This window comes from Aythya ferina (assembly GCF_964211825.1).
Source record: "Aythya ferina genome assembly, chromosome: 1".
Classification (NCBI taxonomy): domain Eukaryota; kingdom Metazoa; phylum Chordata; class Aves; order Anseriformes; family Anatidae; genus Aythya; species Aythya ferina.
Genome location: NC_140296.1, coordinates 14,705,987 through 14,728,196, shown reverse-complemented (window position 1 = coordinate 14,728,196; position 22,210 = coordinate 14,705,987). Strand labels below are relative to the sequence as shown.

General features: G+C 40.3%; 1 protein-coding gene across 1 annotated transcript in view; it reads right to left on the bottom strand.

Annotated features, from left to right (window-relative positions):
- CEP126 (centrosomal protein 126) overlaps nt 1-20,370 on the bottom strand; it is a 37,691-nt gene extending 17,321 nt beyond the window's left edge. The window contains exons 1-5 of the mRNA XM_084506630.1: nt 20,259-20,370; nt 19,162-19,287; nt 10,321-10,466; nt 8,844-8,949; nt 2,730-2,928 (exon numbers count right to left, since the gene is read on the bottom strand). Coding sequence (XP_084362756.1) covers nt 2,730-2,928; nt 8,844-8,949; nt 10,321-10,466; nt 19,162-19,287; nt 20,259-20,341 — 660 coding nt within the window. The 5' untranslated portion in view covers nt 20,342-20,370. The remainder of the gene's footprint in view (nt 1-2,729; nt 2,929-8,843; nt 8,950-10,320; nt 10,467-19,161; nt 19,288-20,258) is intronic.
- Between the last annotated feature and the right edge of the window lie 1,840 nt (nt 20,371-22,210).

Below are 22,210 nucleotides of genomic sequence, written 5' to 3'. Positions count from 1 at the left end.
TGATTGATGCACAATATGCTTTAAAACAAAAGGACAGCCAAAGTAAAATTCCTGTTTCAAATCAATCAGAAAAAGGATTTAAATTTGGATTTCACAGATACCACTTGAATAATCTAATTATGGTTATGCAGAGGAGGGAAGAGGAAAATACTGTCTCCATGTTGTAATCTATAGCTATTTTGTCTGTGAATTTGCTCTTACTTCCAACTATTTTGTTTAAAAAAATGAAACAATAGAGATAAAATGTGAAGTCAATCAAACAGTTTAATTCAAGCCTAATGTGTTTTTCTGGAAGAGCATAAAAGTATTGTATTGACCAAAACAGTTTCATATGGGCACTGAGTTGACAATATGATGGAAAGAAAAAAACAAAAAGTTATATGAATAATATTATTCCTTGACATAGTTGAGCCATTTTAATGGGAATTTTCATTATTTAGCTCCAGGCAGGTGCCAGAAATAGAAAATTTCAACACATAACATTTGGCAAAATGATATGCAATTGTGGGTAATGTCTTTTGGTCAAAAGCTGCATGCAGCTTTAGCTAAAGACAGTGCTACCAGCTCCACCTTGATTTTATTTATGCCTGCAATACAAACAGGAAAGAACTGTGCAAAAAAACCCCTTTGATCGAGAATGAAGTTAACAACATTAATTTCTTCGAAGTGGAGTTTATTTATGGGCATAATAATTTGATGTACTGACTCAGATGCAACTGTTGTACAAAATAAAATCTATTGCTCTCAATATTTTAAGCAAAGTAATTTTGGAGAATGCTAAAAGGGTCACTGAAAACCTTGGTTTACTGCTGAAACTACACAAATCTTTAAGGTTGGAAAGCAGGGAACACACCAAATCTATGGGTGAGGTCTACATAGAACTTTATTGCTCTGTAGGAGAGAAAAGAATTTTAGGAATCTTTATAATCCTGGTAGGCCTGTAAAAACAGAACCCAAGAGAGGTTAAAGGACCTCAATGGATGGTTAGACTGCAAAGCATGTCCACATTGAAATACTTCGACGTTTGTTTCAGAAAGGCAAGCGCTGCTGAAATGACTTTGGACAACAGACAGCAACAAGACCACTGAAGACTATTCATGTCAGTAACCTTAGTAAGAGTATTATAAATACTGCATCACATCACAGAAAGTCACAGCACACATACACACTAGCCCAATCCAAGAATTAAGCTTCCAAACTCAGGCTTTAGAACAACAACGATAGTTTTCTTGACTATTTTTCTAATCAGAGTCCAAAGCTTGAAATTTCAAGAAAGAAAGTCAAATGCTTCAAGTATAAATAGTTATAATTTTAAACTATTTATCAGAGGGAAGAAGATGAGCAACCCCTAGTGGCAGCAGAAAAATATATTCTGGGAGAATCTTAATAGGATCAAAGCATTTTCAAAAACATTAATTTGTAAACACATTAATTTGTAAATTTCTATATTATATGCAGCATCTAAAGCTGATTATTATATAAAAGAATGAATACTAATCAACAGCCTTGCCAGTACAAAATGTTCCTTCTGTCTCCTCAACCTTTTTGAAATTTACTTCAGTTGAGTGAGATTTTCTGTATTAGCCATCGGCTTCTCAAGATTCTCATGAATCCCCACCAGAACAAAGTGGGTACAAAGACTGAGATGAATGTGCCTGGAAACATTAATATCAAAGAACTCCAAATATATCTGAACAGCACACAGTCCTTCAAAAGTCCTTTTAATGCATCACGATGCATTAAAAGAAAAAGTCCTTGCTTTTTTTTTTTTTTTTTTTTTTTTTTCCTAAGGAAAAGTTCTTGGACAAATTCTTGTCAATCAATGACCTCTAGTCATTTCCAGAGTAAAAGCAAGGCTGCTTCATTGTGTCAAGGTCATCTCAGACATCATGAGTCTCATACTTAGTATTACAGAAATATGAGTGAGACCAAAATTATGTCCTTTTGTTTGCAAAAAAATATAATATTAAAGAAAGATATTTCCAAAATCAAAGACAACACTGACTGACCTAAAATCAGACATAAAGGTGCAGTTGAAGGAAATCACTTTGGACCTCAGTTCTTCAGGATTTTCACTGTGTTTCTAAGGTGCCTTTTGAAACTGATTTGGGGTCCAGAAGTTAATTTAGACATGGAATTAAGACGTACCCATGGTTGTTACTAGAACACTTACATATATTCCAAAGATGACAAAAAAGGACGTAGAATCTCAAGAGACTTGAAGTCAATGCCCAGGAAATCACCGCACATTAGGGAAAACAAAAACAAACTCAACATTTGACCTACCATAATTATATTGCTATAGCTTTTTGTGCTGAGCTATAGCAATCAGCAAAGCAGAAACTTAAGTGCATTACTGGAAGCTGCCAGTTTAAGTTTGGAGCTAGCACAAGACTCCTGTGATAGACTAATGTCTAGCTACTCCAGAGCCAAGAATTCTAGCAGTCAAATCTTAGGTTCAGAGAAAGAAAGACAACATAACTGATGTCTTTGAGGCTTTTGTGAAAATATCCTTACAAACATTTTTAAAGATTTCTGATTTCTTACTGAAAATATGTATACTCTAACTATAAATAACCTATTAGTAAGGCAGAGTGCAGTGTGTCTAGGTGTTGTCTAATTTGTAAGGTGTGCTTAACAGTCTTTCTTTTTTATCATATTCAAGAATATCATTTTCAAGAATTACATTTAAAAAACATCATACAATGAATCACATGAAAATATCGTACCTCCAAGTTGCTGAGATGCTGTTTTTCTAGGAGCTGCTGCATTTCTTTCAGATTTTTCTGGAATAGAAGTTGGTTACTATCCATGCCTGTTGTACTGCTCTCCTGCATTGTGTTATCGTAGCCAACCATTGCTGAAATCTGCTCCTGATGGGAATAACCGTTTCTAGATGCTGATGAGGATGAAGTGTCATCTGTGGCTCTTGATGCAAGCAAATAACTTATTATTTTGGCTTACTTCTATGCGTCAATGATACACTTTCAAACATGTTCCTTTCCAAAAGTATACATCACCAACAAATGCCTGGCATGTGAAGGAAAGCTGAACTCCACGTAACTACAGGTGGTGCTATTTGTACTGTCTAGCATTAAAACTCTCCAACACTTTCCATTTTAAACGTTCTCTTCTGTTATTTATAAATTGTCAGAGTTTTCTGATTGGGTTGTTGGGTGAATGCCTCAGGCTGGATTATTCCAGAAAACGTCAGCCAACAGTTTGGTCATTTACAGGACGGGAACATGGAATTTTTTTTTTTTTTTAAGAAGGAAAATGACCTCTATTTTTTTCCATAAGGCTGGCTTATATAGAGGATGACTATATACTGCTTCTGTCAGATATTCCCTTACTTCAGACAGCACGAAGGCCTTGTTGTTTCTAGATGTTGCTTCTAGTGATGACCAGTAGTGTCAGTATTGTGGGACATGAAAGAATTTATATTTTCTACCTGAAAAAAATATCTTCAGAGTTGCTACTGTAGCTGTGCACTGTGGTCACAGTGAGCCCAAATGAAGACTGAGGAAATCACAGGTTTCCACAGGTTAGGAATTATCCAGAACCATGGGGCTGACAGACACCCAGGAATTAAAGAGGCCAGAAAGCACGGGAAGCCAAATGACAAGGAAAATGAGCAATCAGAGACTAGGAAGGCAGGGAGTCTGTAACAAGATATGTTCAAGAATGAAGAGAACTGGAACTTGACTGGGTAAGATCACTAGGAATAGGAACCAACGTGTGAAAAACCAGAAGTGAGAAATAAGTAGATATCAAGGATGACAAAAGCAAGAAATAAGTTTTTCTTCTTTGCCTCAGTCTTTAGCGGCAATACTGGTTGTTCTCTGGATACTCAGTACCCTGAGCTGGTGGAAGGGGATGGGGAGCAGGATGTGGCCCTCACTATCCATGAAGAACTGGTTGGTGACCTGCTACGGCACTTAGATGTGCACAAGTCGATGGGGCCGGATGGGATCCACCCAAGGGTACTGAGAGAACTGGCGGAGGAGCTGGCCAAGCCACTGTCCATCATTTATCAGCAGTCCTGGCTATCGGGGGAGGTCCCAGTTGACTGGCGGCTAGCAAACGTGACGCCCATCTACAAGAAGGGCTGGAGGGCAGACCCGGGAAACTACAGGCCTGTCAGTTTGACCTCAGTGCCAGGGAAGCTCATGGAGCAGATCCTCTTGAGAGTCATCACACAGCACTTGCAGGGCAAGCAGGCGATCAGGCCCAGTCAGCATGGGTTTATGAAAGGCAGATCCTGCTTGACGAACCTGATCTCCTTCTATGACAAAGTGACGCACTGGGTGGATGAGGGAAAGGCTGTGGATGTTGTCTACCTTGACTTCAGCAAGGCTTTTGACACCTTCTCCCACAGCATTCTCCTCAAGAAACTGGCTGCTCTTGGCTTGGACTGGCGCACGCTTCGTTGGGTTAGAAACTGGCTGGATAGCCGGGCCCAAAGAGTCGTGGTGAATGGAGCCAAGTCCAGTTGGAGGCCAGTCACTAGTGGTGTTCCCCAGGGCTCGGTGCTGGGGCCGGTCCTCTTTAATATCTTCATCGATGATCTGGACGAGGGCATTGAGTGCACCCTCAGAAAGTTTGAAGATGACACCAAGTTAGGTGCATGTGTCGATCTGCTTGAGGGTAGGAAAGCTCTGCAGGAGGATCTGGATAGGCTGCACTGATGGGCTGAGGTCAACTGCATGAAGTTCAACAAGGCCAAGTGCCGGGTCCTGCACCTGGGGCGCAATAACCCCAAGCAGAGCTACAGGCTGGGAGAGGAATGGTTGGAGAGCTGCCAGGCAGAGAAGGACCTGGGAGTGATGGTGGATAGTCGGCTGAATATGAGCCAGCAGTGTGCTCAGGTGGCCAAGAAGGCCAACGACATCCTGGCTTGCATAAGAAACAGTGTGACCAGCAGGGCTAGGCAGGTGATCGTCCCCCTGTACTCAGCTCTGGTGAGGCCGCACCTCGAGTACTGTGTTCAGTTTTGGGCCCCTCGCTACAAGAAGGACATCGAGGTGCTTGAGCAGGTGCAGAGAAGGGCGACGAAGCTGGTGAGGGGCCTGGAGAACAAGTCCTACAAGGAGCGGCTGAGGGAGCTGGGCTTGTTCAGCCTGGAGAAGAGGAGGCTCAGGGGCGACCTTATCACTCTCTACAGGTACCTCAAGGGACGCTGTAGCGAGGTGGGGGTTGGTTTGTTCTCCCACGTGCCTGGCGACAGGACGAGGGGGAATGGGCTTAAGTTGAGCCAGGGGAGTTTTAGGTTAGATGTTAGGAAGAACTTCTTCACAGAAAGGGTTGTGAGGCATTGGAACAGGCTGCCCAGGGAAGTGGTGGAGTCACCATCCCTGGAAGTCTTCAAAAGACGTTTAGATGTAGAGCTTAGGGATATGGTTTAGTGGGGACTGCTAGCGTTAGGTCAGAGGTTGGACTCGATCATCTTGAGGTCTCTTCCAACCTAGAAATTCTGTGATTCTGTGAAGTAGCTTTAACCAATAAGAAAGGTATTAAAATAGCAAAACAAACAAACAAACAAACAAAAAACTAACCAACCAAACAAAAAACACCAAGCCCCAAAACCCACCAACTCGCAGGCTAACCAACCTCTAGCCTTTTGGAAGTATAACTGTTAGCAGGCTGCCAGCTGTGCTTGAGTGCTTGACTTGGTTGCTTGACTGCTTAGGTAGAACTCCCTAGCAATTGACACTGATCCTTTCTGTTGTTTCTTGTTTCTGTACATGCCTAATACATGTACAGAAACTCAATAATCCCTTTCTTTCTTTTCTCTCCATTTCTTGAGCTTTCTTGAGAATATTTTATATAACTCTTCCAAAAGGTTCTCTTAACTGCACTGACCCAGTCAGAATATATGTTTGGCAAAGTCTGAGAAGGAATTTGTTATTTCTGATGACATGGCTGATAGTAAAAAGGGAGAACAACTTCTCAAATTTATTTTTAGAACTCTGAAAACTGCATTCTGCATTCTTCTGAACGGGAGATATCCTTGTCAACCAAAAACCTGTACCTATTGTCTGTTGAAGACTTTGTTGTTGTGGACCAGACTTATATGCATGTGGACACAAATCTTTTTTTTCCTTTTTTTGGTAAAGTTTCTTGATATCTATTTGAATGTTTAGATCAGTTACATTTATAAAAATTTGTAGGTAGCTTTTTTTCAGGGAATAGTTTTGATTTGTCATTTTTAGTTTCTGTCCCAAAACTGAACATAATCAAATACAACTCCCAGGGAAGTGGTCACAGTACTGAGCCTATTGGAGTTCAAGAAGCGTTTGGACAACGCCATCAGACATATAGTTTAATTTTTTGGTAGTCCTGTGTGGAGCCAGGAGTTGGACTCCATGATGGTGGGTCCCTTCCAACTTGGGATATTCTTGGGATATTCTCGATGCAGCCATATTTGTCTTACATGCTTAAAACAATATTCATTTTTTTTCTTTAGAAGAGGACTTTTGATGAATTCTATGCATTCTGTTGCTGAGGGAGGGTAAATTATAATGATGATATATATATGTATTGGTTTAAATGCTTACAGAATTGTAAGAATAGACAGAAATATAGAAAGGGATCTACTGCCTCATTTGAGTAAGTTTTTTGCTATCCCCAAATTTTGGGGACTGTTATACATATTTAAAGGTTTACATCTCACAACTGGTGAATGGTTACTTTCTGAAAAAGCTTTTCTGTATCAAAACTTGCTTTGCTTTACTGTTTTGGAAGAAATCTATTTGACCTCTAAGAGAATGTTACACAATTTTTGGAACCAAGTCTGAATACACAGAAATGCTACTTTTGTGACCCACACAGTAAGAGAACTATGGCTCCCAGTCAAAAATGAACAGGAACTGCCCAGTGCTAACATTTTCTGCAACAGACTAAAATAATCTGTGCTGCATTGCGTTTGTTCAGTTTAAATCACAGTGCTTACAGTGGGTAAGGCGTTGTGTGAGATGCAGACAAAAATGCTTACTGTATTTTCTGTCACAAGGAAGAAAGATAAATTATGCTAGCATTAGAATAAGCAAAGCTTTATTTCATAATAATTTGCACACTTTGCCCCTTATAAAGAAACCTTTATGGCGACAACTTAATTCTTTTTCTGTTATTTCTGTACCCACATTGTCCACATCCTCCTTCACCCACCTCATATGGCTACTACCCAAGTCTCCCAGTTACTAGCTGGAGAAGAGGCAGCACATTCTGTGGCAGGTTCCAAGATATTCATGTGCTGTCTTACCAATACTGACTGGCTTGTGACCCGCTAATCAAAATAGGTCAATGTGGACACAACTTTAAAGTGTTTTTCATGCTGGGGTCACTTTGAATAGTTTCTTCCTTGCATAATTTCCATTTTCAAAATCAGAGAAGTAAAATTGTATTTGAGATTCTCTATCTCTCTCTTGGATTTGGTTACTAGGGGATTACAGCCTGTAAAGAAATATCTTAGAATGGTTTGGGTTGGAAGGGACCTTAAAGATCATCTAATTCTAATCCCCTGCCATTGGCAGGGACACCTCCCACCAGACCAGGTTGCTCAAAGCTCCATCCAAACTGGCCTTGAACACCTCCAGGGCTGGAGCATCCACAACTTCTCTGTGTAGCCTGTTCCATACAAACAAATAAACTTAATTTCTATAAGAAATCAAGTTACAGAAATGAAAATCAAGGAAAGAATGCACTACAGTTCTTATAAGATAGCGAATTTAAAAATGATACATTATAATATAGTGACAGCAATGTAATCCTGTAAGAAATTAAGCAAAGAGTTAGTGGTTTGAAGACGTTCTGAGAGAGACCTGTGAGCGCTTGAAGCACAAGAAGTTTGTAGAAAGTTGGGAAATAAATAAAGAAATTTTGATAGTAGGGGGAAGACACAGAGTTGCTGTCCTAAGCCAAGCCTGAGTGAAATGAGACAAAGGAATGGGTGCTTCTGTAGTGTTCAGAAATATCTACATGTTTTTACCATAATTTCAACTTGTATTTGGCAGGTAGTTTTTCCTTTTTGTTGTTGTTTTTTAATAGCTACAATCCACTGGACACAAACATTATCTCTATTCTGAACATCTGCACAATTTACAGCATGTGCAAAATAATTATAATGATAGTAATAACAACAGCAGCAACCAGAAAAAATAAAACACTGAACTGAATAGTTGAAGAAATGTGTGTTTGGAAAGGTGATAGTCAGGAAAGAGTATCAAATACAGCAGATAAAATATACATGTAGAAATGTTCTGTGATAAGGCAATGCATCTTAGAAAAAGTGCTCAGGTAGAGTGAAGAGTTTGGGATTCAACTTGTACGTGATATAAGAAAAAATTACAGGGCAAATTGTTATCAAGATGTTCAAGATACATATAAGGGATGAGAAATCGAAAGGAGCAACAGCTGGAAAGAAGATAAGATCATGGGATGAATATGAAAACAACACTATCCTTGACTGTCAAAAGAGAAAAATATGGATGAGAATAAGAAAGTATCTTGACAGAGTACTTTATACTTCATGTACTTCAAGCAGATGGCTTGGTAACCATGACAGTCTGAGTCAGGCACAACTGAACGGGGACCAGGTTCACCCTGACTATTCCCAGAATTCTCCTGAAGGGAAAAGGTTTGTATCATCTCCTCTGCTGTTGTACCTACTGCACGCAAACAGCTTAAGGATGTTTCATAATATTTTCATTGGAACATTTCACAGAAGTGCCTTCTTTGCCACAGAAAGACGGCCTGCAATTTCTGAGAGAGTAATCATCTGCTGTTTATTGAATACACCAAGTAATTTACTTCTTTTGATCATCAGAATAAACAAAAATGCTTACCTGAAGGTGGTTTTGTTTCTGCTGGGCAAGTACAATCCTGATGTTAAAACTGATCCTTTAATTTGTTCAAGAGCTTCTTCTAGCTGAAAAGCTGCTTTTGTCTGGACTAGAGTTATCAGGATAAAAAACACAACGGAAAAAAAAAATAAATTGGAATATTTTACCATACATGTTTTGGTTTAGATTCTTAAATTTGGAAGCCTAAACCCAGACTGTTACAAAAAAAAAAAAAAAAAAAGTGGTTTAACATTGTTAGGCATGCCGGAACATCTCATGTTCCTCTGAAATAAAACCCAGTCTATTTAAGTGTTTATTGCAATGCATTTAGTCAACAGTTTTTCTATTTGTTTTTCTACTGCACTGTTGAAAAAGTGGGTGGTTAAAAAATCCAGCACTAACTTTGTTTTCACATCGTGATTATTATGTCCATGCACTAAGCCAAAGTTATGACTTGCAGGTGTTTTATAGAGGCCAAATTGTGACTTAGGAATTGAATCAGTGGAGAAAGAAAGAGTCCAGACAGGCACATGGTTTTGCTTCATACAAATAAGCAAACATAGGATAGAAGTGGCAGAGACAGAATTGCTATTAAGGAAAACCAAGAAAAAAATTATGATTCATTATCATTGCTGCACAGTCTGGGCTGTCAGTAGGGCTATGAAGAAGAAGCCCTAAAACAGTACCATTCTATTTTGTTATTTTAATCTGACATTTGATCTTGAAGTCAGAGACATTACCTCACAGCTGGCGCAATTGCAGTTGGAAGAGTAAATCTGTTGAAGAATTTCTAAGTAATATTCCACATCTTCAGAGTTTCAACACTGGAAAGTTGACTGGAAGTCAGACTTGGCTGAAGCTGTTAAGAACTCCTGCCAATCTGCCCTGATTCCAACTCAGAAAGCAGGAACTGCATTGCTTCGATCATTACTTCCCAGCAGTGAAAGAACTGCTTAAAAAGCTGACTAATTCAGCAAAAGTTATGTAATACAATAATATACACTAGGACTGCCTTTACTTAATGATAAACAAAATGCATATTCTTGAATATTTCACATTCAGGGCTTCACACAGGGGATTATCACACTATCCCAGTAACTTTCAATGGCCTTGTAACATCTTATACACAACTTTGAAATTGCAGTATTAGAAGCAGAGGACACTGCAGTGAAAAATTGGGGGAAAAAAAGGAAAACACAATATCCCTGGGAGCTTATTACATGCTGTGATTGGAATATAAAGAAATATCTCACAATATAGTATTTAGAAACAAACAAAAAAACAAACATGCTGTTATTTCATTCCTTCTACCACTTCTGTCATAAGAATCAGACCTGTGCTTCTTGTCAGTTATGTTTTGCTTATTAATTCAATTAATTTGAATTAAGTTAATTGTTTTGTTTTGCCTTAACTACATTTTATTAGCATAAAAAAACCCACACGTGTATTGTGAATAATATCTAAATTTTAATTTACAAACCTATTTGTTTGTGCTGAGAAGCAGGCAGATGAGCACGCTGGAACCTCTCAGTTGCTTCTTGAAGTTTAATCCTCCTCTGTTGCAGAACTTTTTCTCTTAGTCTCTGTTCTTTGTCTTCTTTTTGCTTCCATCTTTCTTCAAAGGCTCTGTATTTAGGAAGCAAAAGTAGATGATACCCATGTTTTCTAATTACATTTACAGAAACATCAGCATCTAGTTTATTATTTTGTGGTTTTGGAACAGAAGTTTGCTTGTCCACAAATTAAAAGTGATAAATTTCAGCACAGTTGGATTATTATGGTTAGACTGAACCTAAATGGGACAGTGGGTTATGAAGAAGAGACACACCATAATCCTGTTACTTTGTTAGCGTCAACCAGAGATGTAATTCTTTCTTATACATGAATTAACATGCATACTCAAACAGTTCTTGTCGCCAGTGTCATTTTCACTACATTCTTTACATTACCGCCAAAGTCTGTCACAGTGGGCAAACCTACAGGAAGGTGAACTACAAATACTGTGTGTGCGTGCCTTTCAGGAGCTGTTGAGGAAATAGTTTAAGAGGTGTTTTCAGAAATAACATACAAGAACTACAGCTTTAACCTAGAAATGCATAAGAGTTAGTATCAGCTTCCAATTGTTGAGAAACTTCCTGAAAAACAATCAGTTTAGTAGCACAAAGTGGGATAATAGAGTGGTGTGAAACTATGACTGACTGAATCTGTTGTTAATATCATATACATTTAAAATGTGTCCTTCAACCAGCTGGAAAGCAATGCAGATTCTGATTGAAAAAAAATCACAAACTTCTTCTGTAGGCACAGGTTTGTTGAAGCTATGTGGAATTTTTCTTCTTGCTGACAAAAGCCTCAACTTTTGCTGACAAACTTAAATTGGTTCCTTGAGTAAAACATACCTTCTATCAGTAAACTCACTGGCACAGTGCCTCCATAGACAAAGCAATACTTAAATACACAACTTCTAATGAGTCTGCCATGCAGCAATCACTACAACTGGAAGCAAAGCTGCTCCTCAACAGAGTTACTCCGTAACTCAGGCTATTTGATTTATTCTTCCCTTTTCTTTCTAGGGAAAAAATTCAAATATTCAACTTTAAACTCCCTAGTATCCCTTCAAAATGCTGCCATTTCACCTGAGAAAACAAACAGGAAAGTAATTTGAAATAGTAGGGTTTTGGAAGTCTAAAGGCAGTAAGTGCACAGTAGTTAAAAAAATAGGAAAATATCCAACTAATTCCCAAATACAACTTTTACAGGCATATCCACTTTATTACACCCGAAAGCCAAAGAGTAGTAGATACCTAAGGAACTTTTGCTATTTTGAAAACACAGATATGCACAGTTGTCAAAACCCACTGAATCTAATGTCTGACATTTCCCAATTTTATGGACCAATTATTGCATTAATAGCAAGTGAAGGCAAAACATGTATTTTTTGAAGTGGAAATGCACTGTAAAGGGCTTCCATGCAGCTATTCAAAACTTATGTTGCAAGTAACACTTAATAAAGTTACGCTTTCAAAAATCCAGAGGAATTCCTAAGTAATTCAAGGTAATCACAGAATCACACAATGGCTGAGGTTGGAAGGGACCTCTGAAGATCACCTCGTCCAACCCTACTGCTGAGCAGGATCACCTAATCTTTTCTAGAGATGAAGAATTACAAAGCTCTATAGCTCAAATGAAGAACAAGACAGCAGACTGACTTATGCAAACCGAAACTGAATCATAGAATATGTAAGGTTGGAATCCACCTCCGGAGGTCCAACCCCTGCTCAAGCAGGGACACCCAGAGCAGGCTGCCCAGGATCATGTCCAGGTGGCTCTTGAAGATCTCCAAGAAGACCCCACAGCCACTCTGGACATCCTGTGCCAGGGCTCCCTCACCTGCACAGCACAGAAGTGCTTTCTGATGGTCAGAAATAGTATTAAAACATGATCCCATCACTGCAGGTTTCATTTGCAATACCTCTTCTCTGCAAGTAGGAATAATTTGACATGAGGCATGAGATGAGGCTGGACAAGCAGTTATCCAAAACCAGAAAAACCCTTCAGAGAAATATACCCACATAACTTTAGTTGTTCATATAATCTAGAAATTTCAGAAACAGAATGAGAGTTTATTTTCAGCTTTCAGTATTTCTGTGTTTCACTTGGGTTAAATAGAGAAATATGCAATATTATATAATTTTTATGTTGACTGAAAGTATAGGAAAATCACAATTGAGGAAACAGACATGCTTACCCCAGAAAGTATTTTAAAAACATTCTTCTCCATCTCCTTAATATTTCTAGAAGCTGCTCAAGAAAGACTTTAGTTGAACTATAGCTGTTAAATTCAGACATGTGGGAAATTCTACAACTTCGCACCTGGAATAACTCCAGAGTATAACTCCAAAAAGGAATGAGCAAATTCTGACAGAGCCTTTCACTATTTATTTTTAAAGGGATTTTGGAGTATGACATAGCTGCGCTCTTCCACATTCCTTACAGCTGGAATTAAAAAAATACTCTTGTTCCATATAGCTGGAAATGGGAAGGTACAACTGCTGATGCAGTCTGGAGTAAGACATGAGGGAGAAATAGTATTTTGTTTTAATTGGAAGGAAATGTATCTTTAAAGATACTCAACGAAGCCTGCATCATTAACTTCTTGACCTTACAGAATGTAAATTGGGAAACCCAGGTGCATTATGTAAAAGAAATCATTTCACAAATGCACAACGACATCTTACAGAAAACCAGTTAAAACAAATGTTTGTCCATCCACCAGATGAAGCCACCAACTTTGGTTCATATCGCAGATGTAATATTGACAAAAGAGCATGGCTTTAAGATGGGGAGTTAGCAGAAGAATTTCCTGATTGGTGTTTTTTTAACCTGGTTTTTCTGTCTACTATAAACAATCCGCTGGTGCAGCAATTTTTGCAACGGCTGCCAAAATGTTTATAGCAAATTTGGAATATGAACCTTAGAAGATTTAGCATATACAGACATTATGTGGAAGGTATTTTCATGCTAAAAACAGTGTAACCAGATGGTAAAACTATTTCCTGGTTAATTTTATTAAATTACCTTCACAGTGAAGTGATGGATGCTACAGTCATAGGTGGACTAAATGCTTATTACTGCCTTGGATGAAAAAAAACCACAAAACAATATATATATAAAGAGAGAGAGTGCATTTGGAATGCTATGAAATGAACCTTTTGATACTGAGGTGGTGATATTCATCAAGATACAAATATCCTTTGTCATACCTTCATTGCAAACCAGTGCACAATAATTTAAAGTTGATGCGGAAGGGTATCTGTACACTTAATGACTACAGCAAGATCAAGGAAAGGGTAGAATGGGGTGTCACAATCCAAATGTTATCCATGAGCAAACAGGAAATGCCCCGTATCATTAAAAGGTTTCATGGAGGTTGCTCGTAAATCAATTATTTTATTTAAATGAAATACTCGCCAGGGTCATAGGAACACACATTAACTGTACTCTGTCATCTTCTGTGATGAAGATTTGCTGAATGAAAAGGGACAGCCCCAAAGTGCTCTACTGGCTTCAGAAGGACTGACCATTGGGGCTCACAGGGGGCTGTGCTCCAAAATGCCCCAAGGGTCCACAGCAGAGATGCCCACACTATCCACCAATTTGCTGTGCTCCAAATCTCTTTTATCAGTGAAAAGGAAGCCTACCTTATATGAGCCAGGATTTTTTTTTGTTAGGATAATTCAGTTCCTAAGGGACTAATTTGGACACCGTTAGCCCAGATATAATTGTTACTGAAAAATAATAACACAGTTGGAATATTTCCATACAGATAAAGACTCAACAATAGTAATAATAGTTGAAACTGCTATTCACATGCTTAGTTCCTTCCGATTTTCTGACGTTATGCTCACTCTTCTCTTTCTCTTCTGGGTCCCAATTCTGGTGCTCCTGGGCTGTTGCAGTGAGTTGTCAGCATCTAGAGTCCCTTCACCAGGAGCAACACGATGTTTGTGCTAACGCTTTCTTCTCCCTCACCTTAGGATCCACTTGGAGCGTTTTTGTTTGCTGTGATGCTTTTACACCTTTGCTCTTCCTTCATGCATCTGCAGCCCCACAGTCCATCCAAACAGTCCACACAGGGAGACTTTTACATGTACCACATGCCATTTTGTTTTTCTCTGTTACCCCTAAAGTCAGTTTTGCCATCTCCAGGTCTCCATTTCTTTAACTGACTAGTGGTGAGTTGTTTATAGCTGCGGGGTCTCCTGTGCCAAGCCTGTGTGCCAGCTCTTATCATCCCGAGCCTGCATTCCTCTACGCCTCAACCTGCGCCCCCAGATCCTGAGACCTCTGCTCTTGTACCAGGCCTGTGCTTCTCTGAGCTGTGTCATCAGGTTGGTCGTAAATTCTTCATCCTGCACAGACAGCTGCTTGTTACTGCTATCTGTATAAAACCATGCTCATACCATAAAAAGACAAACAACGTGAAATAAATTAGCCGCAGATACCTGGTCAATTAGAAAAATTGCTGTCCCAGCTAAACCAAGCAAAACGAAGCTGCAGGCAGGTCACGAGAAGTTTAGACAGAGCAAACTTGACAAGCCCCCAGCCTGAGACCTTGCAAAGTCAGCACAATCCTGTGGCCCGTCTGCAGTGGTGGCAGCGCTGGATTACAGGTCAGCGTGGTTGCACTGACCGCTGCTTTTTGCAGCTTCATTCTCATGTAGAAAGCAATACCAAATTCTTAACACTTGGTCTCCTCTGCTTGCCAGGTGCTAACAGTTCCCTCACATTTCTGGCACTAAAACCTTTGTGTTTCTCTATCAAAAACTGAACTTAAAGAGCTTTTATTAAATAATCAGTGATAATCAGCCAGTAGGTGGAGCACAAAGCTTGTGCATACATTGAAAATTATTATTTTCTTTTTTGAAAAAAAAAAAAGCAGCAGTGATTAGATTGAAAACTGATACAAACTGGGAAAATATTTCCTTCCCCAATTACAACAGATGGGTTAGCTATTCAGATTTCAAGGTAATTCAAAACACTGACCCATGGCAGCTGACTGCGGGGTTTATTTAAAAATGCACGCACACAATTGCATAAGATTTTCTGCTTCCTGACCCAACCATCTACCTGCAGCCAGTAACCTCACGGTGAAATGGGATACGCACTTTGCAGAGCAGTACCAGCAGGATGGCTGCAGTTCCGTGCGTAGAAACACAAAATATGATCTCCTATTCATTTCTATAAAGTATGTGCTTAGTCAGTAGCTCTTATTTCTGAAATACTGTTATTTAAACAAAATATGTCAGCTGCTACCCCAGAGCTCATTTAATTCTTAAACTGGTCTTGAAATTGCAACATTACGTATTAGCGCGACAATCGAGGAGTGACTCAGGCAATTTAAGTGAAGATAATCTGTGTGGCTGTTCATTATGTTGAAGGACTGTTGTTAATACAAAACGAAGGAGTTTGGTCTGTACAAGGATGCAAAGAAACTGACAGCATCAGATAGGATGCAAGCATGGGTTCCTTTAAGTATTCACCTTGAAAAAGATCTGTGACTGAAGTTGTTGAGGCTTTGCTTTCCAAAGCTACACCTGCTTTTTTTTGGTGCAAGTGATTTTTTTTTCCTTACTAATACATTAATTAACTGAGCACATCTTGTCAGAAGTGGATGATTTTTAATGTTGAAGCTGCTGCATTTTAGATGTATTGACAACAGGTCAATACAATCTGTCAGGTAAAATTTCACTACAAGTCCATTTAGAACAGGTGGAAAACAAAACAAAACAAAAATTGAAAACTTCAATTTGCAACCTCTCTGCATATGGAGATCTCCTTATCTTAAAAAGTGTTGGGCACTAGAGGCTAACACACTTGGCCTCATACTTGGTATAAGCATGTTTAAAGATAGACTGGTGGTGGTTCTTCCAAGAAGAACCCAACAAACCAACTCATACACATACACAAAAGACCCAAACGTGTAAGTTTTTCTTCACAGTGCAACACAAGGAGAAAGAACCTAAATAAAACAAGATTAAGAACAGAGCAGAGGCTCTGCTATTTCTTCCCTAGGTCTGTTTGTAAGAGGAGATTCACTGCAATTGCTTTTCAGGAGAGGCTTTGTAAATTTAAGGGTGACCTTAAATTTGGCCATGCTTGACCAACTTGATAAGCTTCTACAATGAAAAGTCTGCCTGGCAGGTGAGGAGAGACCAGTGGATAGGCTACCTAGACTTCAGCAGGGCCTTTGACGCTGTCTCCCATAAGATCTTAGTAGACGAGCTGTTGGTGTATGGGCCGGATGAGCAGGCAGCGAGGTGGATGAAAAGGGGGCTGAAAAGCCGATGACAGGATGGTGACCATGGCACCCAGCAGTGCTCCCCAGGGGCCAATGCTGTGTCCGGTCCTGTTTAGCATCTTCTCTAATCATCCAGATAATGGAGCAAAGTGTACCCACAGCAAGTTTGTAGATGACACAAAACTTGCGGGAGAAGTGGATACACCAGAGGCCCATGCTGCCATCCATAGGGATCTCAACAGGCTGGAGAAGTGGGCTGACAGGAACCTCGTGGAGCTCAACAAGGAGAAGTGCAGAGTCCTGAACCTGGGGAGGAACAACCCCAGGCACCAGGACATGCTGGGGTGCACCTAGGTGGGAACCAGAAAAGCAGAAAGGGACCTGGTGGTCCTGGTGGGCACCAAGTTGAACAAGAGCCAGTGCAGCAAAGAACCCTGACAGTATCCTGGAGTTCCCTCCTTGGAGATCTTGAAAAGCTGTCTGGACATGGTCTTGGGCAGCCTGCTATGGGTGTCCCTGCTTGAGCAGGGGTTAGACCAGATGGACCCAGAGGTCCCTTCCTACCCCAGCCATTCTGTGTGAAGGTTAGAAGTAGAAAACAAATTGTCATATTAAACAGTGCATTCCCGTCTCCTCTGTATATTTGAAAGAAAAAAAAAATCAAGAGAAAATTCCAGTTTTGAAATTATAAAGCAACTGTGCCAAGAATAACTTCTGACACATGCCTGAGAGCCCTGTCAGGGAGAATTTAGGATGCTGTCAGGTGAGAATGCGGACCTTAAAGAAGTCATGCTACCCTTGAGAAACCATCATCATAGCTAACACCTTTACAATGTGTTACAAAGCTAATGGATCTTAGCTCATACACAGGTTTGGGATGTAACCTGATGGCTGATCCATCAGAAGATAAATCACTTCCTACCTCCATAAGTTTTGGCAAAAAATATTCAATTTCAATGAACTTTTGACTTCTAAATTGCTTTCCATCATATATGCAATGGCCCGAAGTTTTGAATTATATTTCACAGTTTATTAATACTGTATGCACTCACTACCTTTTTAACATTAGACAACTAACTCATTTGCAGTTAGCAGAAGACTTGTCACCACAGATTTCCATCTGAACTGCTTATGATACTTGTTTTCAGTTACCACAAATGGAAACAATTTCCTTCTATGAATACCATACCTACATTTTTAACTGGCTCACCTGGGTAACTTGGATTTATACTGTTTCTTAAGGCCACAATGAATTCATATGGAAATGTATTTATGTATCGACGAGCATTAGTTTAGCTACCCCAGTCCATCAAAAATATGCAGGCTGTCTAGTGCTTGCTTTTCCATCAGAGTATAATATTTCAAGCCCAACATATGATAAATAGTGTTCGTCTGAGATGCATGGTGTTACAGGAGTATGGTTCCAGAACACTAAACAAGATATTCGATCTTTCAGCTGAGGCTCAGTTTATTATCTGCAAAGGCTGTGGATCGCACACGGTCTTTAATCACTCCCAGGTGATACTACTGCCTCTTCCATTTTTCTTTATATTTCAAAATATATGCAGACAGCACATTATGCTGGGCTTTTGTGAGGCAAAAACAGCAGTAAAGCAGTATCTACTGCCTCTAATGACTTCTCAACCCATGTCAATAAATAAATGTTGCACAGCAAATCACCTGATATGGGTACTATGTGGGATAAGTGTTTCAGAGAGTTAACACTAGGCAGACAAAGCTGGTCTGAGGCTGGGGCTGGCTCTGAAATGTCTCAGGGAGGAACCCATCTGTCTCTAGAGCACACAGCATCAGCCCCTTGTATATGAGAGTATGACCTAAGTCCTAGGGAAAAGCCCCCTGTGCCTACCAAACTACCCACACCTCTGCACTGAAACATCTCAGTGTACAATTTACTTCACCTATTTGTCACAGAATATTTCACGACGTTTCATTTTCATGTATGAGGAAACGCAGGATATTCAAAGTTCCATTCAAAATATCAGTACATAATAACTTGGTGAAAAATATACTGCTTAACTAGGGAGACTTAGCATTGCATTCATTGGGCAGTGGGATTACAAAGCCACATCCCATAGGGGAGGCTGTCCAGCTGTTGCTTCATGCACTCACTGCATACACTTTAGTAAGCAGGAACAATGGCCTGCCTGCTCTTACCGTATATCTGAGCTCATGTGTTACAACTGAAACTAATAAAAAATGGAAGTGTATAATAAATGCAAATCAGAGCCACAAGAGGACCTGATAGTTACCTAGTTACCTGTATTTTATACAATAAGAGGTGACTATATTGGCTGTCCAAAGAATAGTACCTCTGAATATTCACCCTTTATAATTTATTTGTCCTTTAGAAAAAAAAAAAAAAAGGCCTAGATGCCTCTTGATCAAAGCACTGAGGCTGCTTGGCAAAGTGAATATGCACACAATAGAAACATATTGACCTGTCTCAAACTTCTGACTCAGTTTTTTATGATCTGCAACCAAGGAGCCCTAGCTACTTACCTTCTTCTTCTGTTTGTCTCTATCAGATATTTCTGTGCCTTACTCCGAAACAGCTTTTGATCTTCTTTCAATGCCCAGCGCTCTTCTTCTAAATCCCATCCAAAACGAAATGTTAAAGCTCCGTCCCTAGTCTTGTGTTAAGGACAATGGGAACCGTATCCAAGAGGTCGTTACCAGATGCGATAGCCTGTTTGACTCGACATGTCTTTTTGGGAGAGGGCAAACTTTATCCATAAGATACAAAATTGATATGCCATTTTACTAACTATGCAACAGTTGGTCCCATAAATATATATTATGGTCATATCTCACTCAATGTTCATCCAGAGAAAAAATTTAATTGCATTTTACTACTTCCAGCGATTTTAACTGATGCTTTGCACTCACTTTTTACGATATGTGCAGATGAAAAATCTCACCTTAGTCTATTTGCAGATACATTTTGATGTTCTTATCTAAATTTGTACCATATGGATGCTTGTATCACAATGAAGATGTTTAAAGAGCAAAAATACCTCCCCCCCCCCCCCCCCCAATATATAAAGGATTAGTTGTTTACGTGGTGAAATTATTTTTGTTGGATAATAACAACTCTCCACAGAGTCACGCCTCACTGAAATAATGCCTTAAGTAGTACGGTACAAGCAGAGCTGACAACTTGTGTCAGTACATCTTACACCATTACTTAAAACTGAAGAAAACACAGATTTCCCAGTGAGGATGGAAAACATAATTCCCAAGGGCAGTATCTCTGAGAAGAGGGAAAAGAAGGAAGAGTATTATGGAAAAGTTGACTTGGTAGTTTGTTGTTACAGTTGTTTAAAAACAACGGCGGAGGAGTTTTACCCTTAGCCACCTCTGAGGCAGCCCCTGACGGGGGGGATGCTGACGGGGATGCCACCGCCCTGTACCCATACCCCACCACCCCATACCTACCACCCTATAACCCCACCACCCCACAGGGGGTCCGGGCAGCCCGACGACCTCGGCAGCGAGCAGAGGTCCCCGCTGCCGCCCTTGAGGTCGCCTCCGTGGTGGGCTCCTTGAGGGCTCCCCCGGCCACCTCAGACCCCGGCCCCGCGGCGGCGGAAGGATACGTGCCGGAATCCGCCATGGCATCCCCCTCGCCCGCTGCCCAGCGCTGGAGGCGGCGGCCGAGCGCTGCCCCGCCGGGCTCCATGAGGCGACCCGGGCCCTCTGCCGCCCTACCGGGGGGACCGGGAGCGGTTCTCGGCTCTTTTTTTGAGGCACTTTAGCCTCGCTCCGCCGGCAACAGGGCCGCCATCGTAGCAACCGGCGACGCCGCTTCCTTCGCAACGGGGCGGGGCAGCGGGGCAGCGGCTGAGGGGACGGCGGTTTGGCAGGTGCTGCCATGGGTGGCCCTAAACCAGGCCGGGCCGGGCTGGGCTATGGAGGTGTCCGGGAGCTGGTCCTGGCTCCCCCGGGTGCCTGCCCACCTCCTGAGTGTATCTGAGGGTCTCTGAGGTCCCACTGGGCTTCCCAGCCTCTCTACAAAGAGCAGGATGCTACCTGATTATCAATTTATTTATTTTAAACCGGTCTCTCGAAAAACCACGTTTCTCCTTTTTTTTTTTTTTTTGCAGGGCCAACGAAGCGCATTCCTGAGCCTGCTGCTGTTGATGGGCTTGCAGATCTCTCCGGGGATGTATGTGGAGTCTGTCGGTGGAGAAGACATGGCAAGAACAGGATAAACACTTTTTCAAAGCACAGAATGCAAAAAACGCAATGAAAAATAAATAAAAAGACATGTAAATAAATAAAAGCAATAAGATAAGTAAAAATGTGTATTTTTGTATACATTTTATTAAAAATGTAGTTCAACAAAATAACATATGTACAAATACATTAAAATATGTATAAATTTTATTTTAAAAAGTACATACATCTGCAAAGTAAGAAAAAAAAAACAAAAACAAAAACAAAAATTCTTATGAAAAGTCTTCATTTTATTTTTCAGGCAAAGCAGGGTGTGTTGTCTTGGGATACTGCCATGCCTTGGATGAGTTGTCAGCAGAAGGCTAAATGCCTTGGTGATTTCCTGGCGAGACGTTTCTTGGCTGTTGTATTTGAGCTTAAACCAATTCTTCTCTTTTTCAGTGTGCAGCTGTTCTATGTCTTTGACCAGGAGGGTAAAAATAGTACTCTGCATTTGTAAAATACTTTTCTCCACAGACACCCCTGCACATATTTGCAGCAGCTTATGAAGTAGTTGTTTCTCTTGCCATTTTACAGTCAAGACCACTGATGCTCAGATTGCCAAAAATGCTTCATGTTTACAATATCCCAGATATCACTGTTGAAAACACCCTAAAATGGAAGTCTTCTAGTTTCACCTCTAGTTCAGACAAAACAGCCCCACATTCACCTCCTTGCCCAGTCTGAACTTTTCTGCATTGTAGGTGGAAAACTGGTTGTCACTTTTCTGCCTCTAGATGGTACTTTTCACATGCTTTTTCAACTCACACTTTGAATATCCCAGTTATCCTGATAAAATTCAGCATTTCACTTAGGAAGCCTTAGAAGACTTGATCAGTATTGAGAACAGAGTCACCCAAAGAAGACTGCATCAGAGCTGTGAAACAACTACAGAATTTGAGCATCTTTCTTTAAACTTACTGCAAATTTTGACCTTAACTAGCAAAACTCACAGCTTCATCTTGGATACTTCCTGAAATTTAGGATTATGTTATATTAATAATTCACATCTTTCAGACTGTTGGATGAAAAGATGACAAGCTGAGGACCATGTATTAGAGAATTGTATGATTATTCTGAGACAGCGAGCAGCCTGATCTCAAGTGGTTACAAAATGGAAGGTCCTGCTCTGGCAGCTTATTTGAAAGAAGTTTTATAAATTTTAATGTGAGCTAGAGACTGATATTCCAGTGACAAGATCAGCTTTTAAATATGTGCAGGACAGACTGAATTTATTACAAATCCTATTTGAAACCTGAGCACAGCTATGCTGGTGCAGAAACACATTTTTCTTTCCTTGTTCCTGGGGGGATTAATCTGCTAGTGCCCTTTA